This window comes from Leuresthes tenuis, unplaced genomic scaffold, assembly GCF_036924035.1.
Source record: "Leuresthes tenuis unplaced genomic scaffold, fLeuTen1.0.hap1 SCAF_22, whole genome shotgun sequence".
Classification (NCBI taxonomy): Eukaryota; Metazoa; Chordata; class Actinopteri; order Atheriniformes; family Atherinopsidae; genus Leuresthes; species Leuresthes tenuis.
In genome coordinates this window covers 11,154,061-11,174,344 of record NW_027325376.1, presented here as the reverse complement: position 1 = coordinate 11,174,344, position 20,284 = coordinate 11,154,061, and the positions used below count along the sequence as shown (strand labels likewise).

The window sequence follows — 20,284 nt, the reverse complement described above, 5'->3', positions numbered from 1 at the left end:
TATGGCAATCTATGTGCAAAAATGCAATAATGTTCATTACTGTGTCTTCATTAGTGTGTAGTCGTAGCAATATAGTCGCAACTTGCAACTATTAGACACTATTTCTCCAATTTTTTAATTTTTTTTTGCTTCTTATTATTGTAAGTTCTGGTGAGTAATACATTGTTTTCAAATATTGAGTTTTTGTATTCTTAATGAAAAAATACAAAATAAATTAAATTTAAAGTGCAAAGAGAGAGAAAAGAAGAAAACAAAAACTGGCGAAATCGTTAAACTGTCCCCAGATTGCTTTGCCTTTAGCACTAGACCTTTAAAAATAGACAACTACTGCTGCGCTCCACAAAAATTAAATGTAAAGAGAGCATAGAGATGTGGCTGCAACTGAGAGAAGATAAAGGTTATTTTACAGAAACAGATGAAAGAAGTTTGACAGTTTGAATAAGACCGACAGCTGAAATGTAAGGATGTGTGGAAAAGAATAGTGAGAGGAATGAAAGAGGAAGGATGGGAATGCAGGAAAAGGACAGAGAATAGAAAGAAAAAGCAGAGGTGATGTAATGGACAGATGAGGATGAATAAAAAAGATTCCACATATGACAGGATGTGTTTATGAGGCTATGGACATTTGATGATCAGAATTCTGGCTTTTAATCAAAAGCACCTAATCCCCAAAATCGGTTGCCTCCTCTGTGGCTCTATATGAGGCTGATTCCTGTGGATTTGCTGCAGGTAATCAGTGATGGATTATACTTTCAAACTAACCTTCACAATCACCATCCAGCAGCAGAAACAAGGGATGGGGGAGGATTGGAGAAAAAAGAAAACAAGACAAAGAACGTATTAAGGCTGCCAGTTGGATACTGCAGCAGCCACTGTTTTCACCTCCTCTCTTTGCTCATTAAGGGTGTGTACTTAAGGAATATTCACCCTCACAAAACAGGTTCCTTCATTAACAACAGTTATAGAGCGTATATCTTTAAATAAGTCATCTATGTAATGACCGAGACCACACTGAATGAAAACACACAAAGTACAACACAAACACACTGTGGATTCCCCCCAGCAGTGCAGTGCTACCATGTGTTTTTTCATACATAAACCCGTTCCTATTAGAAGAAAATGCTCGAGGCTACTCTCTCATAATGATGAATGTGTCATATTGAGTCAAGCAGGCTGTTTCAGTAGAAATAATGACCACCATTTTTGTTCCTTCAAGACCACCGAGTTATTCACATTTATCTTGTGCTGTTTGTTAAGATAGACGGTCAAATTCTACTAGTTACTCCATCTGTGACTTTTTGAAAGACTTGTGCTGCTCTCTGTTCTGATTATTGTTACGATGAATTTAATATTGCTCTCCTGGAACAAACTGTCTCCTTTCCATAAAGTGATCGAGCTCAGCTGCAGATAAGCACTAACAAAGCTAGATAACTATTTGTGCTTTCTCATTTCTGTTTCTTACATTGTAGGTGTGGTTTACTTAGCTATTATACACAAATAGCCTATACTTAGCTTGGAAATCATGGTGCACTATTTCAGAGTGAAGGCCATTATGAATTTGTTGGGTCATATTCAACAGTCTCATATCAGAGCATGAAATACCTACAATGGCCTATGGTAAAATATGTTGCTGTTTAACTGTTTTACCAAACATTAACAAATGAATATGTTAGTCTGATAAAAAAAAACTGTTTTTTTTAAATGCATGTAAACATATTAGTTCATCTAAAATTGTGCTTCCCAAAACTGCACTAACACCCAGATAATGTGGCTGTGGAACAAAATTTAAGTCTAGCTGTATATGCTGAGCTAGATTTACATGGTTCTGGGTACTTGTTATGTGCTCCAAAGTGAGATCTTTTCTGCATCTTTTTGTAAAGTCAGTAAAGATAAAGTGAATATCACTACAGTTAAGTTAAATGTATTTCTTTGTAAAGTGCCCTACATTTTATTTATATTTTTTTGGATGCAATATAAATCAAACCAAATTTGACATCAGCTGGTTCTTGTTTTAAGGATGATTTATGATATATCAGCTATCCATGTAGTTTCCAAGTTTCCACATTTATCTGTTGGAATATTTGTTGCATATACAATAAATACAATACTGACCTGCTATTTTATTGAATAGCATGTGAAAACTATACATAATTTCATTCAACAGCCATTTGTTTGAAGATTGTGTTCTCATTTAGATAGCAATATCACTTGTAAGTGGAATATTATAAAAGAGTTTCCACTTTAGTGACTAAGTACTTGTTGTGCTGCAGTCTGAAACAAGTTTTTCTTGATAGTTCATTCCATTTGCTGCAAATACAGTAGATAGTATATAGATACATTAAACCTGCCTCAAGAGTAAAAAAGATATCCCTTTCAGTCTTCATCACAAAGAAAGACAGCAAACAGCAAAGGTTAAACTCCATAACAGGAAGCTAGAAGTTTATTACTGAATGTTCAGTCACAGACTTTATATTAATTAGGATGGAACAATAAAATATTACATCTGGATCAATGTATAGTATTCCCTTTATATCCAACAATCATATACACTACATATAGGCCTACAGTGTCAACAAAACCCACTACACATTTTGTCTAGTGTATATTGCATGCGGTCTTTCACTATCTGAAGTGTACACACTTGACTGCTGCTTTTAATTATTTCATCAAGTCCAGAAGTAAAACATGGTCTCATTACTGTGTGAAACTGGAAGCGAGGAAATGGGACAGTGAGGCTAAGAGAGAAAGAAGTGAAACGGGACATGACAGTCAGAGCCCTCAGGTTTGGCCTGAGGGAAACTAGTCACCAAATGTTTAATAAGGGAAAAGTCAGAGTATTTGTGTGTGTGACGCTGAAGTTTGGCTGCTGCGTTTGTTTGGAGAGTATGATATTGGGCACATGAGTTTAAATGAGAATTTCAACATATACAGGACAGAAATCACAGGTTAAAGTTCTTAGTTGACTTGAAACAACCCCAGGCTGCATTCTGGTTGGAAGGAAATTAGCTATCGCCATTAGCTATGCCTTTCTCTGTGTCTTTCTCTGTGCCAAAGAGGCAAAGACCGCAGTAGCATGCGTTAACTGAACTAAAACAATGGCAAAGCTCAGAAGGGATATTATTTTAGAGCCAAGTTCATTACTTGATGTCCAATTTCTCTGTCATAAACTTTCAAATTGCATTTGCACTAAATCTAACAGCAGTGTAGTAATTGTATGACTGGAAGATATATTGCAAGATGCACTTGCTTATCAGTTAGCATAAAGTCAAAAAATAACCTTTGTAGTTACACCAATTCACTTTCTACTCAGTTAACTGTACATTTTATTTTGAGCTACACATTTGTTAACAAGCAGAATAACGCTGAATTACCATGAGCTATGTTTAGCAACTTAGCATGTTATCAAATAATTGCTAACAACTTTTAGCAAAGACAACAGCTATACATGTATGTAACTGGTCATAAAGTGAGAATGAAAAAAAGGATGGCGGCACTGGATGGAAATCACAGAAGTGCAATTAATGACATGTGTGCCACATTTCATGGTGATCCAGTACTAGTTCTCAACCAACACTGTAGCTATGGATCGTTGAAGTTAAACCTTGAAATAGTTTCCACTCAGCTATGGCGCTGAAGATCATTTTAAATAAAGTATGGCACATTTTGTCTTCATTACCAGTTCACCAAGAGGATCACAAGGATGTGCAATCTGTTTTGTGCTTGCTAAACTGATTTAATCTCAAAGCCACCAGACATACCTATTGTAAATTATTCTTACAGGCCAGACTACCTATCATTAAAGCTATTTTACATTAAACAACACTGGATTGTTTAAAGTAAGAATTCATTCTTCATCTCCAAGCCTCAATTTGATCTCCTAGTACCTATTGTAGGTAAAATAAAATAGTCTACCTTTCTTCTTTTGGGAATCTAATGTGTTTGATTTAACCTTTGTTGATCTATAAAGACAAACCTGTGGTATGCTATCTAGAACCAACAATCTAGGCTACATCTCAGCAAGATCTATAGGCTGAAATAACTCCATATATTTATTTGAAGTACCTGTAGTTTGTTTAGAATTTTCCATAAATACGGCAAACATTCACTTAAAAGTTGCAACTATTAGAAACTATTTCTCCAATGTTTTTGGCTTCTTATTATACTTATTGTTACGCACAGATGCAAAGTGTTAAAGGCTGACAGCAGGTAATATAAACTCACTTTTGTTCAGAACTCTTTTGCCAATTCCTGCACAACTTTCATCACATGTTCTGATGAGTAATACATTGTTTTCAAATGTTGAGTTTTTGCATTCTTAATGAAAAAAGTACCAAATAAATTAAAGTTCAAAGTGCAAAGAGAGAGAAAAGAATAAAATAAAAATTGTCAAATCGTTAAACTGTCCCCAGACTGTTTTGCCTATACCCATAAGACCTTTAAAAAATAGACAACTACTGCTACTCTCCACAAAAATTGTCATTGAAAGGTGTTTGTATTGATGTCTACATTACAGGAACAAAAGGTTTCACAAACTTCAATAACAGAGTGGCAAAACTGCAGTTTAACAAGAGAAGATGTAAAAAAAAAATTTAAAATCCATGGAAAACCTGAAGTACCAGATAATCCTGTACAAATCAAAGTCAAGGACACCATGATGTTAATTTAAAACACCTGCCACTGGATATGACTTGGAGGAATGTGTCACGATATTTTTGGTAAAGCTTTTGATTTGAAAGGACTGGTGAGAGTCACACTTCTGAGTCCACAGTAAGGTTAATCTCTAAAAGACTATACATTAGTGCAGTACAGCACGCACAGCGAACGAGCTGACAATCTTCATCTGTTAATTTATCAAAGCTCAAGAGGTCAGGTCTTTCATTTAAAGAAAGTGTTGGCCCCCAAAAGCGTATGGTCTTGTGGCTGTCCGAAAGCAACAATTTTTAAAAAAGACATTGGCCTCAAAAACACCCTGTTGAAGGACAAAGAAGTGCTCAAGAAGGATTTCAGGCACATGAAAAACCTTAAAAAACAAACAAAAAACATGCACATACTAAAACATTTCCATTTTTCAGCAGCCTGAATGGACACTTTCTACCATCAACAGATTTCTATAACCATAATAGAAAAAGTAGTTAGAATATCGATTTAAACAAAAGACAGTTTACATGACAGTGTGTGTATAATAGGGGTAATCAGACAGACAGGCAGCCAGTGCATTGAAAGAAGGAAGGTGGGAGAGGACACCCTAATCTTTTTTTTGTCAAAATGTTAACATTAAGCTCACTTTTGTTTGTCCCCCCCAGCCCTCCATCACTAACCAGCACTAGTAGTCAGTAGTAAAATTCAAATATAACTAAACATCAACGTAGATTACCTATACGTAGTACCACCACTTTTCCCCCCTCACAGTGGATAACACAGGAAAGAAACAGAAAAAGCTGCTATGACATTGAGGAAAAATTACAACATAAATACAGGAAGCTTTGCTAGAGTCAAAGCTGGCATTTAATCTAACATGCCATTCAGTTTGTGCACCACAATCCCACATTCAATATCTGGCTGGACAGGAGTATGTAACATACTGAACAGAATGTGCAATATCTAAAAGAGCATATTAGACTTGGAATAAAACCTTTCCTATGTTCACTTACACAAATTGGAAAAAACAGGGTACTGGAATTTTGAGGCTTAAGTGAAGTAAAAGCAGCAGTAAACAACTACCATGAGACCAAAAGAGTCTCAGTTTATATTAAGATGTCATAGTGCAGCTTTAAATCATTATCAGAAGACTTGCTAATTTAGCAAATGTCCTTCTTCAGATTTCCAAAGTGGCAAACTAACTGCAAGAGGAGGACATAAATACACGGATACACACACTCATATTGAACAGACTCCATTTAGAGGGAAGAATTATGGTCCCTGAAAGCATATGTCCCATCAAGAGATTATCTTCAGGCCACCCACATACACAGACATCTCTTAGAGTTCAGTAATCTCTGAAATTCATAAAATTACTGAGGTTTGTCCCAAGAGTGTGTGCATATGTGTGTGCTTTCTGCTCTCTAAACAGGGAGTAGATTGGATGGGGTGAGGATTTCAGAGACTAAACCAATAAACTGCATCTGTCTGTGCATGAGAAAAGGGTGTGTGTGTGTGTGTGTGTGTCTGCTTACACTTGATTTAGACAGCAAGTGTTACGTCACTTGAACCTGCTGACACACACCCATCACCAATGCAACCTTAACCTGAATTGGAATCGAGGCTAAAGTCAGAGACTTAAAATATGGTCAAACGGGTGTGTCTCTGTATCAGGGTACAGTATAAATGGATTATCAGACGGGAAGGAAAAAAAAACATCTCAACCTGCCAATTCTAAAATTTAAGAAAAAAAAGTTAAGGTTGCAGCACCACTTGCTGGTCAGCTGCTTTTATTACAGCTAAAACTTGTGATTTCAAACCTTTCTGATAAATATTAAAATCTGAGTATTACTTCTCCACTCTTTTCTTTCATTTCCACTTCTCTCACCCAGATAGTTTTCACTAGCAAGAGTGAGAAAACATGTTTGCTTTTTTTTTTTTATATCAGTTGCAGCACATGTCTTTAAATTGTGTTTTAAATAGTGTCTCATCTTTCTCAGTGACAGAAAGCCATCATTAAGCAACATCATATGTGGCCACAAATATATGCCCAGCTTTTGTGGTGACCATCTCCATTCAACAATGAAGCCAACAGCATGTGTGTTAGATACCATGAGCTGTTTTCTAGCCGCTCGTCCCTCTGAACACTTCAAAGCTTTCCAAAAAAGTTGTAAATTGGTTAAAGCAGCTATAAACAAAAAGCTTTAGCAACAATTTTGTTACCGTAAAGCAGCAAAGCTTAATGGCCACAGACAAATGGAAATGATGCAAAAAGAAAAGATAGGAGAGATTAAAAGCAAGAAAAAAATACAACGTAAAAAAGAAAATAAATGTTTGATTATGAATCTTATGAAATATTCCAACAAATGCAACAACAAATGGCATAATAAAAAATAATACAGCTCTCTAGACAAAGACAAAACAGTCTGTAATAAAAAAAAAGAATAAAATTAGTATATAATCTTTATCATTACTATCCCAGATCACTATAGACCCCTGTTGAATGTATCCATTTTCCTTTTTACAAGTAATAAGTCTAACTGAATGAAATCTCAGCCTCTGACAGAACTGGTGTGTTGGATGACGACGTGGAATCGGCCAGCGAGGCAAGGCTATTGTCCATGCTCCTGTTCCAGGGGCTCCGACTGGGTGTTGATGGGTAAGAGGGTGTGGAGCAATTAGAGGCCGGACCCGAGCAGGGGCTGCTGTGATTGGACAGAGATGAGAACAGGGCATCTTTTCGCAGACCTTTGTTTTGGAGCTCCAAATGAAGGTGCTGGCATATTTCCTCAGGTAGTCGCCGCTGCTCCTCCTCCAGTTCTTTCTCCAACTGAGAGTGAAGCTGGACCAGAAAACACAGCTAAAATGAGTAAACTTGCTAACTTAGAAAGAGTTGGATCAGAAAGCTGTATGTTAACCTTGAGGCCAGCATGAGTTTTTAAGAAGTGAACACAAACAACTCTTAATAACCATTTATGGCTTTGTGTGTGTTATATGATATGTGATTTTCTTTCAAAGGCCAATTCAGAATGAAAACTGCCTCGGTTTATGACTCAGCAGAGATTTGCCAACTCTGAGAACTGCAACGTCACCAATCATTTATCTAATTTCAGGTTAATGAATGTGTGGCATTCCTGATGTTACAGAAACATCACTCGACCTGCTGATGACCTGTTTGTTGCTCAGCTGACAGAAGGAGTGACGGGACGCATAAACTGAAGCCACCTGCTGATTTGAAGTGGGTTTTCAGACATGGTGCAATGTTTACATAAAAACTACATAAAGGCACACAGGTGGCACTACTGAGCATTCAAATCCCTGAGAAATTAACCGTTTTTCCAGACATTTGGCCTGAAAGTTGAAGTGCCACAAAGTTTTTTTATCTAGCCAACTGTCATAAAGAATGGATAACTGAGATCTAATACCAAGTGGTCACTCAAGGACCATGCCGGCATAGATTTTAATGACAGGTAGGAATACAGAAGACATGCTGATATCAGCTCTGAACAGAGCCTTATAGGAACACAGAGCTTTTGGAAAGGTCTCTGACACAGCCTCGTACAGTGGTACTTTTTGTTGACTTTGTGTGGCAGAATGGACACCCTGAGCCTGTGTTTTACTGCTCACCAGCGGAAGCTCTTCGTCTATGTGTTGCAGCACCTCCCGCTGCCTCAGCACGAGCTTCTCCTGCCTCTTGGTCTGTGCCTCCTCCAGCTGATGGGAGAGAGAAGAGACAAGAGTCAAGAGTTAAAGGTTTAAGGAGAAAGCATCTAAAGATGAAGAAGGAGCAAAAGAAAAGGAAGTGAAGATAATGTTTGAGGGTAGTGGAGTAGAGATGATTACAAAAGCTGAAAAGAGCACTATAAATGTTATAAAGTGAAAATGGTCGAACTCTTTAGGGTGACAAAGGGTGTAGGTGTGTGTGTAGGTCCTTACCCTGCGGATTAAGGTGACAGAATCTTGAATATGTTTCCTGTTGATCTCATTCAGTTCCCTGGAGAACGAAAAGTATAACAGTTTAAAAGAAAAAATGTGGATAAGTGCAATGCCTGACAGCCTAAATACACAGCAATCACCTCATCGTTGGCTTAGAACACAAATAAAGACAGAAAAAGGAAAAAAGTTTTTACGATTCAGCCTTGTCTTTCTCTTTGTTCTTGGCTTCACTGATGCTGTTTAGTCGTTTCCTGTCCAGGATCTTCTGAAGCTCTTTCTTCTCCCTTCAAATAGTTGAGCATCAATATTACATCCAAAAGAACACAATTAACAGGTTTTGAAGAGAAAACTGAGACTTAGTAAAACCATATCAGGGACTATAAGGAGAAAGTCAAACCAGCAGGGGCTAAATATATATTGTCTTAACACACTGCGATAACTGCACTTACTTCTCACATGTCTCCCTTAGCTTCTTCAGCTGAGATGCTTGACATTCGTGGGCGATCTCTTTTAACTTTTGGAATTCCTGAAAACACACCACAGCAGAAAATAACCTGTCTGCAAAATACTGTGCAGACACACTGAAGTGCCACAGAGTTCCTTAGATTGCACTTTGCGTTTTACGATCTGTGTGAGTCTATATTTGAAAAAGGAGCCCCCGACTAATAAGACTTAAAGGCCATAATATGGTCTAATGCATTGCATGTTACCAATGTCCAACATTATGTTTTGGGCACAATACATTAGTTTGATGAGGATGTAAAATGGTAACCATTTTAGAAATGTTACAACTTTGCCCTTACAACAGCAGGAGAGACATCGATTCAAAAGCAAGGTTTTTTTTTATTTCTCTAAAACAAAGACATGTTTAGTCTTTTAAATATTCCATCAGTATAATCAAAGCTAATGTTAATCTAATAAGCCATGCAAGTCATCAGTCAGGGTTCCATTAAAAACTTGTCTTGTCACCTCTTGCAGATGAGTTTGTTGCTTCTCTCGTTCCAGCAAGTGCAGCTTTTGTCGAAGCTTTAGGAGTTCCTGCATCTGCCACTCCCGCAGCTGTACGGTTTGCTTCTCAAGTTCCTGATCCAATGCAGTCAACTCCCTCTGCACCGGTTCCGGCGGCTCACTGAGGTACACATGAAGTCAGGCTCGATCAGCTGCCACCATTATACAGACGTTCAACAGGGAGCTTCTCTCTGCAATTTGCTACCACTTCTTCTCGGTGTTTTCTGTCTTCATCTTTATCTTCATTTTAAAAACATCCAAATAAGTGGCTTTTTTTAAATTTGGAATTTCTTTCAACCTTACGTTATTCTTTTATTCTTACATTAGACCTGACCAACATGTGCGTAGAACTTTACTCGCTTTGGAGGTGTACCGAAGAGACAAACGAAGGTGGCTCCAGCAAAAAAGCTGAATAAGGCTCAACTGCAGCTGTCACAACTTTAAACACTTAAAATATATAAAACTGCCTGCTTTCAACCCCATCTGTCCATCAATCTGTACTTACTTTTTCTTAATGCTGCGTTTGAGGTGCTTCTCGATCTGACTGCGTCTCCTCTGGGTGTCAGACTGAAGTTGGCTGCTGCGGTTCTTCTGCTCCTTACTCAGATTCCACACCTACACATGCAAAAAAGACTAATAGTTTGTTAATCATGTTTATGTATCTTGAGCAGGAGAGTTTTCATATACAGTTTCTGGATTTAACCCAACACGTGGACTGTAAAATTAGATACAGATGGACCTAAATTTGCGTGTTTCTATTTTGCGCATACCTTCTTAAGGTGTTTCTTATGCAGCTCTTTGAGTTCTTTGTTCTGTTTCTTAACGAATTTCAAATAATTCTTCTGCTGCTTCAGTTCCTCTACAGATTGAACGAGGATTTCTAAAAGATTGACAGAGAAAGAGACAGACAGAGAAAGTAAAACCTTGCATAGAACTGCCCTCTTCTAGCCAGTCCAACTTATGAAAAGGATTGACATATTTTTTTCATGCAGCTCAATGCAACAAAATGATTGCTTCGATTTTCAGTATGGAAACGAATGTGCTGTGATGACCTCACCTGACAGGACAGTGGCTATGAGGTCCTCCTTCTGAGTTTGTGCTACACACAAGCACATGCACACACACACACACACACAGGAGAAGCGCACAAACAGGATGTGAGATGGGTGACGGACAAATGAAGCACACACAGAAAGAAAAATTATTTGTGCTCAGACTGTGCTATGGCAGAGATATGGGCTTCAATGTAAATTCACCACATGAGCTTGTGTTCAAAAGGGCACTTTTTAAAAAAAATGACTGAAACAAGATGCGCAACTAAAATCTCCTCCGGATTACCACAAGGCTTGGTGTTTTAATTCACAAAATGTTGGCATTTTACATGTATTTCCTAACATGGCCAAAGAAAATGTAATTAATTCATTAGAAGAAACTGTCTTACCAAATGCCGTTTACACACATAACACTTGTGTATTCCCCAATTACCTTTTGTATGAGGATAAGACATAAAAATATGCGCTGATAAGCGGAATGTTTGTGTTTGATCAATTGTGGATGTACCAACCTGGAGTAGGCAACTTGATGACGTCATTGAATTCATCTGAAGGGCACGGGCTAAGCTGCTGTACGGGGGAGGGGAGTTGATCCGCTGGAATGACTTCAGATTCTTTGATCTCTCCTTCTCTGAGCTGGCTGGTGCCAAGCTGACAAAAAGTAACATTCACACTTCATGAATTAATACGGACTAAATGTGGTACTTATAAAAGGAACAAAGGGGATGTCTTCCTTGTCACTCAAATGCTCTAATCGCCCTCTAAAATGTCAAGATTTTATTTTCTTTGAGTTAGTTTTCAGTGGCACACGGATGTGTCTCACCTCGCTGATGTCCACAATAAGATCAGCCAGCTGTCTCTCTCTCTTAGCCCACTGACTGATGTGCTTGATGGGGTTGGTCAGGGCCTCTGCGTAGTCTGAGCGTACAGAAAGATGCCTTAGTGTTGTGGATATATTAATAGGAAGGCTTACACAACCTTTAATGCAGGCTAGTGCCCTCTATTGTGCTTTACATATGCATGTACTGCATAATATCACATGGCATGATCTGTCTGCAAAGCTTGGCTGAAGGACTGCTGACTTCATATTTACCCCTGTCAACATGAGTGGCACTGTTGCATTTTAAATAGGAAAGCAAATAAGTGCATTTCAAACATATGCAGTGTTGCACTAGTGAGTAAGTGTGCAGAGAAGGCTAATTTCGAGCTAAAAGTAATCTATAACTTGTGTTGGTAACAGTAAATAATAAATGTTTAGTCTTAACTTTTGAGAGAAATTATATGCTTAGCTGAAAAGTAATTACCTTAAAAGTGAAATTTGGGTTAGCCTCTTGCACTTTACACCATGATAACAGTAGTATGGCCCAGCAATGACAGAAATGTCATTTGGACCTTCAAGGAGGGCATGTGAAACCAGTCATATAGTTAAAGGTTCAGGTCGTGTGGTGCACGGCGGTGCTGTAAATCTGGTGCTCTTACCCTGGTGTTCATTTGGGATGTAGTCCTGAGCTTCAATGTAAACCAGAAGGGAGGGCAGCATAAGTGGCTGGTTTAGCTCATTCTTCAGGTTGATATAGTGGTAGCCTAGAAGGAAGGACGAAACATGTAAATAGCTGTCTAATGGCCATCGGGCAGAAGTTAGACTATGAGTTATATTTTCACAAGACTTTGCTTCCATAAAGTGACTTCTGTAAATGCCTCGTGTTGAAAGAGTGTGTTATGGGTGTGTGTGTTTTTACCAGGTCTAATGGCCGACACAGGTAGAATTCGGTGTCCAATAAACTTGCCGTTTTCCTCAGACACAGCTATTCTCAGGGAGGCGAGTGTAGGGAGGACAATCTGGAAGAGAAGGGGGAGAAGTTTAAAGAGGATGTGAGACAGAGATGAAAGCAAAACCACGATTTCAGACATCTGAATTTCAGCCTTTTCTTCAAGTTACCTTATTGAAGACAAACATTTCATCATCCCATACAGGATCCAGTGAGTTCCCATTGGATGTTTTGGTTTTATACTTTCTCTTTGTATCAGTCGGAAGTCCAAAAACGTCCACCTCTACGTACACACCCACCTTTTTATCTGTCAGAAACTGACCTGAGATCACCTAGTGGAAGTAGAATTATGCATTGTTATCATAGAAACTCACAAAACCTGCATGTATCAGACAACTACAAACTTTTGTTCATCTTTACCTTTATTTTGACTGTATTGGCGACTATTCCATCAACAATGTTTTCTGTAAAAGGGTCAAAGTGTTTGTCTGTCCTTCTCATGAACTCTGGTTTCAGCAGGTAGCCACTGCGGCCATTGTATTCAAACACCCCCATGTTCACCTGCATAGGAAGGTCTGAGAGATGGCAGAAGGGTGATGAAGTATTGAAAGCTAAAGTGGCTTTTTATAGAATCTATTTCACGGTATCTACTAAGTTCAGAAACTAGATAGACACCATTTACTCTTTATTTCTAACAACAGGTAAGAATGATCAAAATATGAACAAGTAGAGTAAAAATACAGAGAAGTGTATAACAATTAGGACATAAATCCAATAAATATAAAACGCTGTTACTGTCATCTGGATTCTGGAAGCGCATCTCTGTACTTGCTATCAGATAAAAGTGCTTACCAAGAGTTTGAAAGTTTAGCGCCACCATCTGGCAACCGACATTCCAGAAGAGCTGAGGCAAGTAGTTGGAGCTGTCGACCCTTGTTCCCTTGGGGTAGATTCGGCTCAGCTGGTTCTTATTGTACCTGAAAGAGCACTGTTAGGGATTCACAACCTTTACACACATAGATAACTGCAAATGGATACACAAATTATGCGAGGCACAGAACAATATTTTTGGTAATATGAGCTTTCTGGTAGTCCGAGGAGTATTGACTCATAACATCTGGCCAGCACTTGGCTGCATGTGTGTAGTCATTTTGAGAGAAAAAGACCCAATTAGTGCAAGAGCAACTTTAAATCATCGCCTGATGCTGATCTAGCTTATTAAAATCTATCTCCATTTAAAGGCTATCTGGATATCTTTTAGGAAGCCAAGACATACTGGCGCACAGATCAGCACAAAGCCATAAATAGTACTTTTTACAGGCCCGACTTCTCAAGGGGTGACAAGCCTTTAAGGATACTCAACAAACTCGACCGGAAAGCTCTTCAGGGTGTCCATGCCTTTGGTTTCCACAAATGACGACATCTCAAAGAACTTCCTCCTTTCTGGAGGATGGAAAGAGAGAAGAAACAGAGGCAGCAAGTCAAATTGGACATATACAGTTACAGACATCTATCAAAATAATCTACCATGTGTATGACAAGAATGATGATTATCTATCCAGTGAGAACACGTTAGCTATGTTCGAATTGTTCATTTATTCTGTTGAGAATGTGAAGGAGATGTCCGAGTCGATTGACTTAGACACCATGTTGTACTCCCTCCTGCTCTGGAGCTGTATTTTTTTATGCACAGCCTCTGAATTCAGAAAAAAAGACCCAAACACCCAAACAATAGGACCAGCCTCTGAAATAAAACCTCAGTTCATTTCTACTCTTCATAACCAACAGCTAAATATATCCGTCCACTACAAGCTGGAAAAACATTTCTAATGAGATTAACAGAAGCTGTACACTACATTGATAAAAAAAAAAAAGATCTTGTACTGTGGCCAGGAGCAGACAGAGCATGCTAAAGCCAGCAGAAATGTTCATCACTCGTAATGTTCTTACCCACTGAGAATGCCTGGTAAGCATAATACGCTTCAGATGTTTACAGAGTGAAGAGGCTCATCTCTTTTTCTGCCCGAGATGCAGGACTTAGTAACTTATCATGAGTACGATATGTACAGGAACCAGATTTGAAAGGCAAAACAGTACTCATGTAATGTAGCTCCCTTTTAAATATTAGCATTCAAGCTAAGACAGCTTGTCCACTGTGGCTCTAAAAACAATGGTTAACTAACAGTTGTTTTTAGATATCTTACTGAGTTATGGGGGAAACTAAATTTAGGAATTGCGTATTTATTGCTGAATTCAGTTCTTGTGTACGTAGATTTGGTGCGATTAAAAAAGAAAAACACACAAGTATGCAGAGATTTCTGTAAAAGTTTTATGAAACTGTTGTGGAGACCGATGGTAATTTAACACGTTCTCAACCAAAAACAGCAAATGTTCGTCCATCACCTCAGATTTGGCAACGGTGCAATCAACTACTGTCAGAAATGTATCAGCAGCTGTCTGCTCCTACGAGTCCAATGAGTCCTCTACATAGTGAGCACTATATGGTGAAGTGGGCAAATAAATGAATGGACTGAGCACAGCCTAAATGCCTGCCTGATGATTCATGGAGTAAAGATGCTTAAAGTTAAGGCCTGCCTGCTTGACCTCACACATACGCACAGAGTTCTTGTCTTACAAATGAAAGCATTTTTCAGTTTTCGTCTACCTCCTCATCATGAACACACACACACTTACTAGTTGCAACCTCGAAGCTCTTGAATTTGACTGGTTCAATGTAGTTGACGAGAGTTGACATCTCTTCCGTGGCGTTCACCTCACTGCTGGCGGTACCCTGAATGAGGCAGATAACTTTAATCTATAATTCAGCCCATGAGTCTGACAAACAGTCCATTCATCTATCCTCTTACCTCATCAGAGTTGGGCTTTTTCTCGGGTTCATCCTCCTCATCATCCTCGCTTTCTCCTTCCCCTCCTGTTAGGATGAGATAAAGACACCTAAAAACGTTACAGTGTTCAACATGTTGGTACGGCTTCTAGCCATTCATTTAATTTTTGCTGAACCCACCGATGGACTTGCGAGGCTCTAAGTCTTTGACCATCCTCTCAGCCAGCTTTTCCTCCCCATTGGACAGGGTCTGGCTTCCATCGCCGTCTGTCAGAGGAGAGTCTATACAGATAACAAAAATCTGTCAGCTTTCAATTGGTTCTGGATATATACACAAACTTTGAACTTGACCATTGCTCACTGACTTGTATCAACAGTCACAGATAACAGTTCAAATCAAGTCAATTCCTACCGTTAACAGGTGATGACTGCTCCCCTGGATCTTTGCGTCGTATGCTGCTGCTGCTCTCGGAGGGTCGGTGATGGTGATGCTTCTTTTTGTTTTTAACAAGTATCTTCCCCATCATCTCCTGAGGCGAAGGAAGTGGCTGACCTGGCACCAGCTAAAATCACAATGACAACAAGACCAGGAGTTTAAGTCAGATGAACATTTTCTTTAAGGATTTTAACATGGTGAGGAGAATAGCAACTAATATGACCACCTACAATAATAAGAAATGTGACTAAATCCAAATTTGATGTCATAATGTCGCAGGACTCACAGTGCCAGCCACAGTGTTTTATAAATAAAGTAAAAAATCCCTAAAACCAGCCTAAATCAACAGTTGTGCTACCTAAAAACAAAAGATTAAAAACCACTCTGCTCTGAGAGCCAAACCTTGTTAACTTATTTAAAGCTAGGGCTTCATTAGTTTTTTTCAGGACCATCTGTGATTTTGCATGTCCAATTTTCTCGGTTTACATGAGTACAGTAGTGTCAAATTAGCCCTCTGTGCTTGTGTAACAGGGCTCTGTCATCTGAGTGATGTTTTATCCCTGGATAAAAATTAATCAAGACCATGAGCTCATCTGCATATCACAAGACATTTGATCAAATTTAGTGGTCAGCAAGTTAATTACTACCACAAATATAGAGTCAAAAGCAGCCTTTGGTAATCATACCGGATATTTATCAAGTGGATCAATGAGCAGAGCGTCCCCGAAGATTGTCCTGCAGTACTCTGCCATCTTGGCCTGCTGTTTAGATCTGAAGTGATAGAGGACAAAGGTCAGTTTCAAACTCTAACCCTATGTGTATTCAATTTCAGAGCAAATACTTGGTTGATTTTAATACCACGGGGGCAAAAATAAAAAAAAAACTGAGATATATCGATAACCACTTACGAATCCACATGGTTTTCAAAAGACAGAATGACGGGGTAAGGTGAGGTCTTAAAAGCGCTCTCTGCTATCGCTTCAATCACTTCCTGCAGTAAGGGAGAAAAGACTACAGTTAAAATCTGAATATTTGAACTTAGATGAATTACATGAAATAAGCTAGGATAGTCTCATAGTCTATGGATAGTCTCATGGATAGTCTCATGTAATAAAAGCCATACAGAAGATAATCAGGATTTATATATATATATATATATATATATATATAAGCTGATGAAAAAAAAATCCTTCAGATGTTGCAATTTCACCTACTGATTTCTAAAACTACTATACTGTAAATATTACATGGCACCAAACTTTCACCTAAATCTAATCAAGCTGTCACAGCTAAACCACACAAACTCGAAGAACACCCGACAGCAGCAACCCCCACCTTAAAGGGTATCTCAGTGGTCATGGTGAAGCCATGGGTGATGTAGGGCTCCTCGTCCGGCAGTCGGCCTTTCCAGCAGTCCAGCTCGACGCAGCGACAGCCCGTCAGCAGCACCTGCCTGTACATCTCCACTGACGACAGACCTGTCAGCTGACCCACTAAGGACACACAGACACGCAGCTACAGAGTCAAATCTGAAAGACTGAATACAAATCTAGAAATGAAAAAAAGCATTAACTAAGACATCAGTGTCTTATTCAATAGCTAACGAGAGGCGCTGCAGTAAATATCAGTATAACAAAGTAATGCATTTTGCTTTTAAGATAGACAAGCATGGGAACTCCAGGATAAAATTATGACACTGTAATCGAGTGTAATATGGGCTCTAAACTTTTGTGAGTGCCAGTTTATATGCTCTCCAAGAGCCTTTTACCTGTGAGGTATGTGTTGTGTGAGGAGTTGATAAAGTAGTGAGACAGAGGCTGATGCATATCATCAATGATGTCCAGCTTCTCCGGGGGTACAATGGTGTTTTCCTCTCCTCCCAGATACCGAGTGAAAGACTGCAAACTGATCTGGTCTGTAAAATGGAGCAAGAAAAAGCATGTTTACTTTGATTATTAAAAAATTAAACCTGTCAAGACAAATGATAATTTCATCAACCAGCATCCCTCTGCTCCGGTGAAATTGACATAATCTGCTCGACTGTAAAATTGTCAAAGAGCACAAATTTGTACAGACAACAGGCTGAGGGGGCAGCTCCAGGTTAGATCTGAACACTGTGGGCTGGAAGTGGGATCATCTTACAGGTTGCAGCTTAGAGGACTTTTGGCAGAGCTGCTCATAGCTCCATTTGTTCGCAGGTTTCATAGATTTTATGCAGAGGGGACCAAAACAGAAAACATAGTGGGAACCTGAATTATTCCTTCTGCTGCTCATAAACCTGCTTTTGGACGTTGGAAACAAAAGATACAGCAGCATATACCTGCAATTCTTTCTATCAAACTAAATGACACTATATTAGTTTTCATGAGTTCCTTTTAGTGTTTCTCAGAATCTTAAAAAAGGGAGTATATCAGAGAAGCCCTTAAAGAGAACTTATGGCAACACAATGAAGCAAAACAAGCAGGACTATTTATTTTTTTTGTTGGTGCCGTTGTTGATTCGCAGCGTTATTTGGTCAAAAATGAAGATCCCACACTGTAAGCAGCTCTGCATGTAAGCATGCATGTTGGCTAATACATAAACAGAATAACCAACCTCGGTCCAGCTGGCTGCTGTTATTATCATATTTCTCCATGATCTGGCGGACTTGCTCTCTTTTCAGTGGGGGATAAAGCACCTCATTCAGTCGGGAGTCTCTCTGCTTGTAGTTGATGAATTCCATGAACTGGTCCAAAACAATGAAAGGCTTCCTCTTGGAGCCACTGGATCAAAGACAAAAGTGTATAGAAACGTTATATATATACTAAAATTATATCTATAGGATGACAATATATTCAAGGAGGGGAAGGTAAATATTTATTCTAGCAAAAGGGAAAGGTAATAAACCTAATGAAAAATCACGGAAAGAGTTTATGAAAGTGTAATTTCAGTGTCACATACATCTCCTCAAAGATGTTTTCTATTTCAGGCCGGAGACTCAAGCTGTCGAGAAACTTCTGGAAAGCCTCCCATGTGAAATCATCTGGCTTTATTCCCTCTGTCTGCAGACAGATGACAAGTAGGATTGTGTAGAAATGCATAAAAGGAGAGAGAGGGAAAATAGCAAGAGGATACGATGCAAACATGAAGTCAAGTAAGCATTCAATCATTTCCTGTAAAGTACAAAAAAAACGATGAGAGCAATTTCCCCTCGACTTTCCTTTGCAGGATTTTTGCACAGTGAAAGATCAGATTTTGTTGCTCTTTGAAGCTGTGAAGAGGTCGACAAAGTGACACAGCAGAGTGGTTGTTGCAGACTGATTCTGTGAAGAATCAGCCATCTGCTTTCACCAACACATCGACGACAAACTTACTTCTCATATACTTTTTAGAAATCTATACATAACAGCTAATTACTTTTTAATGAGCACCATATAACAATGATGTCAAAGGGAAAAGCTGGTATCCACTTACATTTGAAAGCTTAATTTGTTTCTTCTATGTTACCAGCAGGAGGCACCAGATGACAGCAACATGAGGAGAAGTGCTGACAACACAGTTCCGATACCTTATTCAGTTAGAAAAGTCTTGTGACTTCAAACTGATTTTCAGTAAAGATTGCACTTGTTCTTGAAGACACAAGACACCTTGTATAACCTAAAAACTGCAAGGCAGAGTTTCCGTATACAGCAAAGAGTAAAGATTTTCACAATACCAACAATCATTTCAGATTTGAAAGAATTAGGAAATCTGTGATTTTCAGTATCAACAAAAAATTTTCTCTTGACAAGTTTAACCATACCAAATTAACCACATTTTAGCAACGATTTCAGCATATTCCAGCTAACTAAGTAAAGTGTTCTCAGGGGCAACTAAAAGACAGCTTTGTTTGGTTTCTTAGACTTGATGAGATGATAGCGCACTAGTGTAAATATCCTTTTCACGGCTCAAAGTTAAATATGGCATCCCAACCATCGGCCAGGTGGCAAAGCTTAGCTTAGCGTAGCTAAACTCAGCTTATTTTAGCTAAACTCAGTTCATCTACAATGGGCACCATGGAAACAGCTAGCCTGACTCAACTGAAGTTGTTAGTTTACTATTTGGTTGCCACCATTTCAGAAACGCCATCTCAAAGTGCTGCACATTAGACTTTTTTTTTGTCCCCCACAATCAGTTTTGGCTAAGGTTTTAAGTTATAATCAATATCAACCAAAGCGAATATGCAAGGGATGTACAAAACTTTAAATGTTAATTAAAATGCTTTAAAATGACTCTTCTGTAGGCATGCAATCTTTTTGTTGTCTTTACACCATTGCAAACGCATACAAAGAATGCAACTGTATCCAGCCCACCCTGGGGTAAGTGATACACTATTTCATCTTATTGATGAGCATGAGGCAATACTAAGCACATTTCAAGTAGCCCTGTGATCAGTAACTGTATTTGATGATTACCCTGTTGTTGAGGAGGCCACACTGCTCCAGAGCCGCTTCCACCCGCTTTTTATCAGAAAATAGCTTGAGAATACTGAAAGACAGAGAGTTTGTTCATGTTACCAAACTGGTGATTCAGATTTGAATCAAGACTCTGTTAAAACCAAGAAAATGTGCAGAATTTTTTT

At 38.8% G+C, this 20,284-nt stretch overlaps 1 protein-coding gene across 1 annotated transcript in view; it reads right to left on the bottom strand.

The window, feature by feature from the left end:
• Positions 1-2,412: 2,412 nt before the first annotated feature.
• The window catches only part of plcb3 (phospholipase C, beta 3 (phosphatidylinositol-specific)), a 58,153-nt gene continuing 40,281 nt past the window's right edge, over positions 2,413-20,284 (bottom strand). The window contains exons 7-34 of the mRNA XM_072376833.1: positions 20,118-20,190; positions 18,625-18,725; positions 18,280-18,446; positions 17,453-17,599; positions 17,020-17,177; positions 16,593-16,675; positions 16,371-16,455; positions 15,661-15,811; positions 15,429-15,530; positions 15,271-15,335; positions 15,098-15,194; positions 13,762-13,846; positions 13,256-13,380; positions 12,824-12,978; positions 12,574-12,735; positions 12,374-12,473; positions 12,114-12,218; positions 11,458-11,552; positions 11,147-11,285; positions 10,640-10,681; positions 10,353-10,462; positions 10,088-10,197; positions 9,544-9,703; positions 9,024-9,100; positions 8,769-8,858; positions 8,575-8,632; positions 8,266-8,352; positions 2,413-7,480 (exon numbers count right to left, since the gene is read on the bottom strand). Coding sequence (XP_072232934.1) covers positions 7,175-7,480; positions 8,266-8,352; positions 8,575-8,632; positions 8,769-8,858; positions 9,024-9,100; positions 9,544-9,703; positions 10,088-10,197; positions 10,353-10,462; positions 10,640-10,681; positions 11,147-11,285; positions 11,458-11,552; positions 12,114-12,218; positions 12,374-12,473; positions 12,574-12,735; positions 12,824-12,978; positions 13,256-13,380; positions 13,762-13,846; positions 15,098-15,194; positions 15,271-15,335; positions 15,429-15,530; positions 15,661-15,811; positions 16,371-16,455; positions 16,593-16,675; positions 17,020-17,177; positions 17,453-17,599; positions 18,280-18,446; positions 18,625-18,725; positions 20,118-20,190 — 3,235 coding nt within the window. The 3' untranslated portion in view covers positions 2,413-7,174. The remainder of the gene's footprint in view (positions 7,481-8,265; positions 8,353-8,574; positions 8,633-8,768; positions 8,859-9,023; positions 9,101-9,543; positions 9,704-10,087; positions 10,198-10,352; positions 10,463-10,639; positions 10,682-11,146; positions 11,286-11,457; positions 11,553-12,113; positions 12,219-12,373; positions 12,474-12,573; positions 12,736-12,823; positions 12,979-13,255; positions 13,381-13,761; positions 13,847-15,097; positions 15,195-15,270; positions 15,336-15,428; positions 15,531-15,660; positions 15,812-16,370; positions 16,456-16,592; positions 16,676-17,019; positions 17,178-17,452; positions 17,600-18,279; positions 18,447-18,624; positions 18,726-20,117; positions 20,191-20,284) is intronic.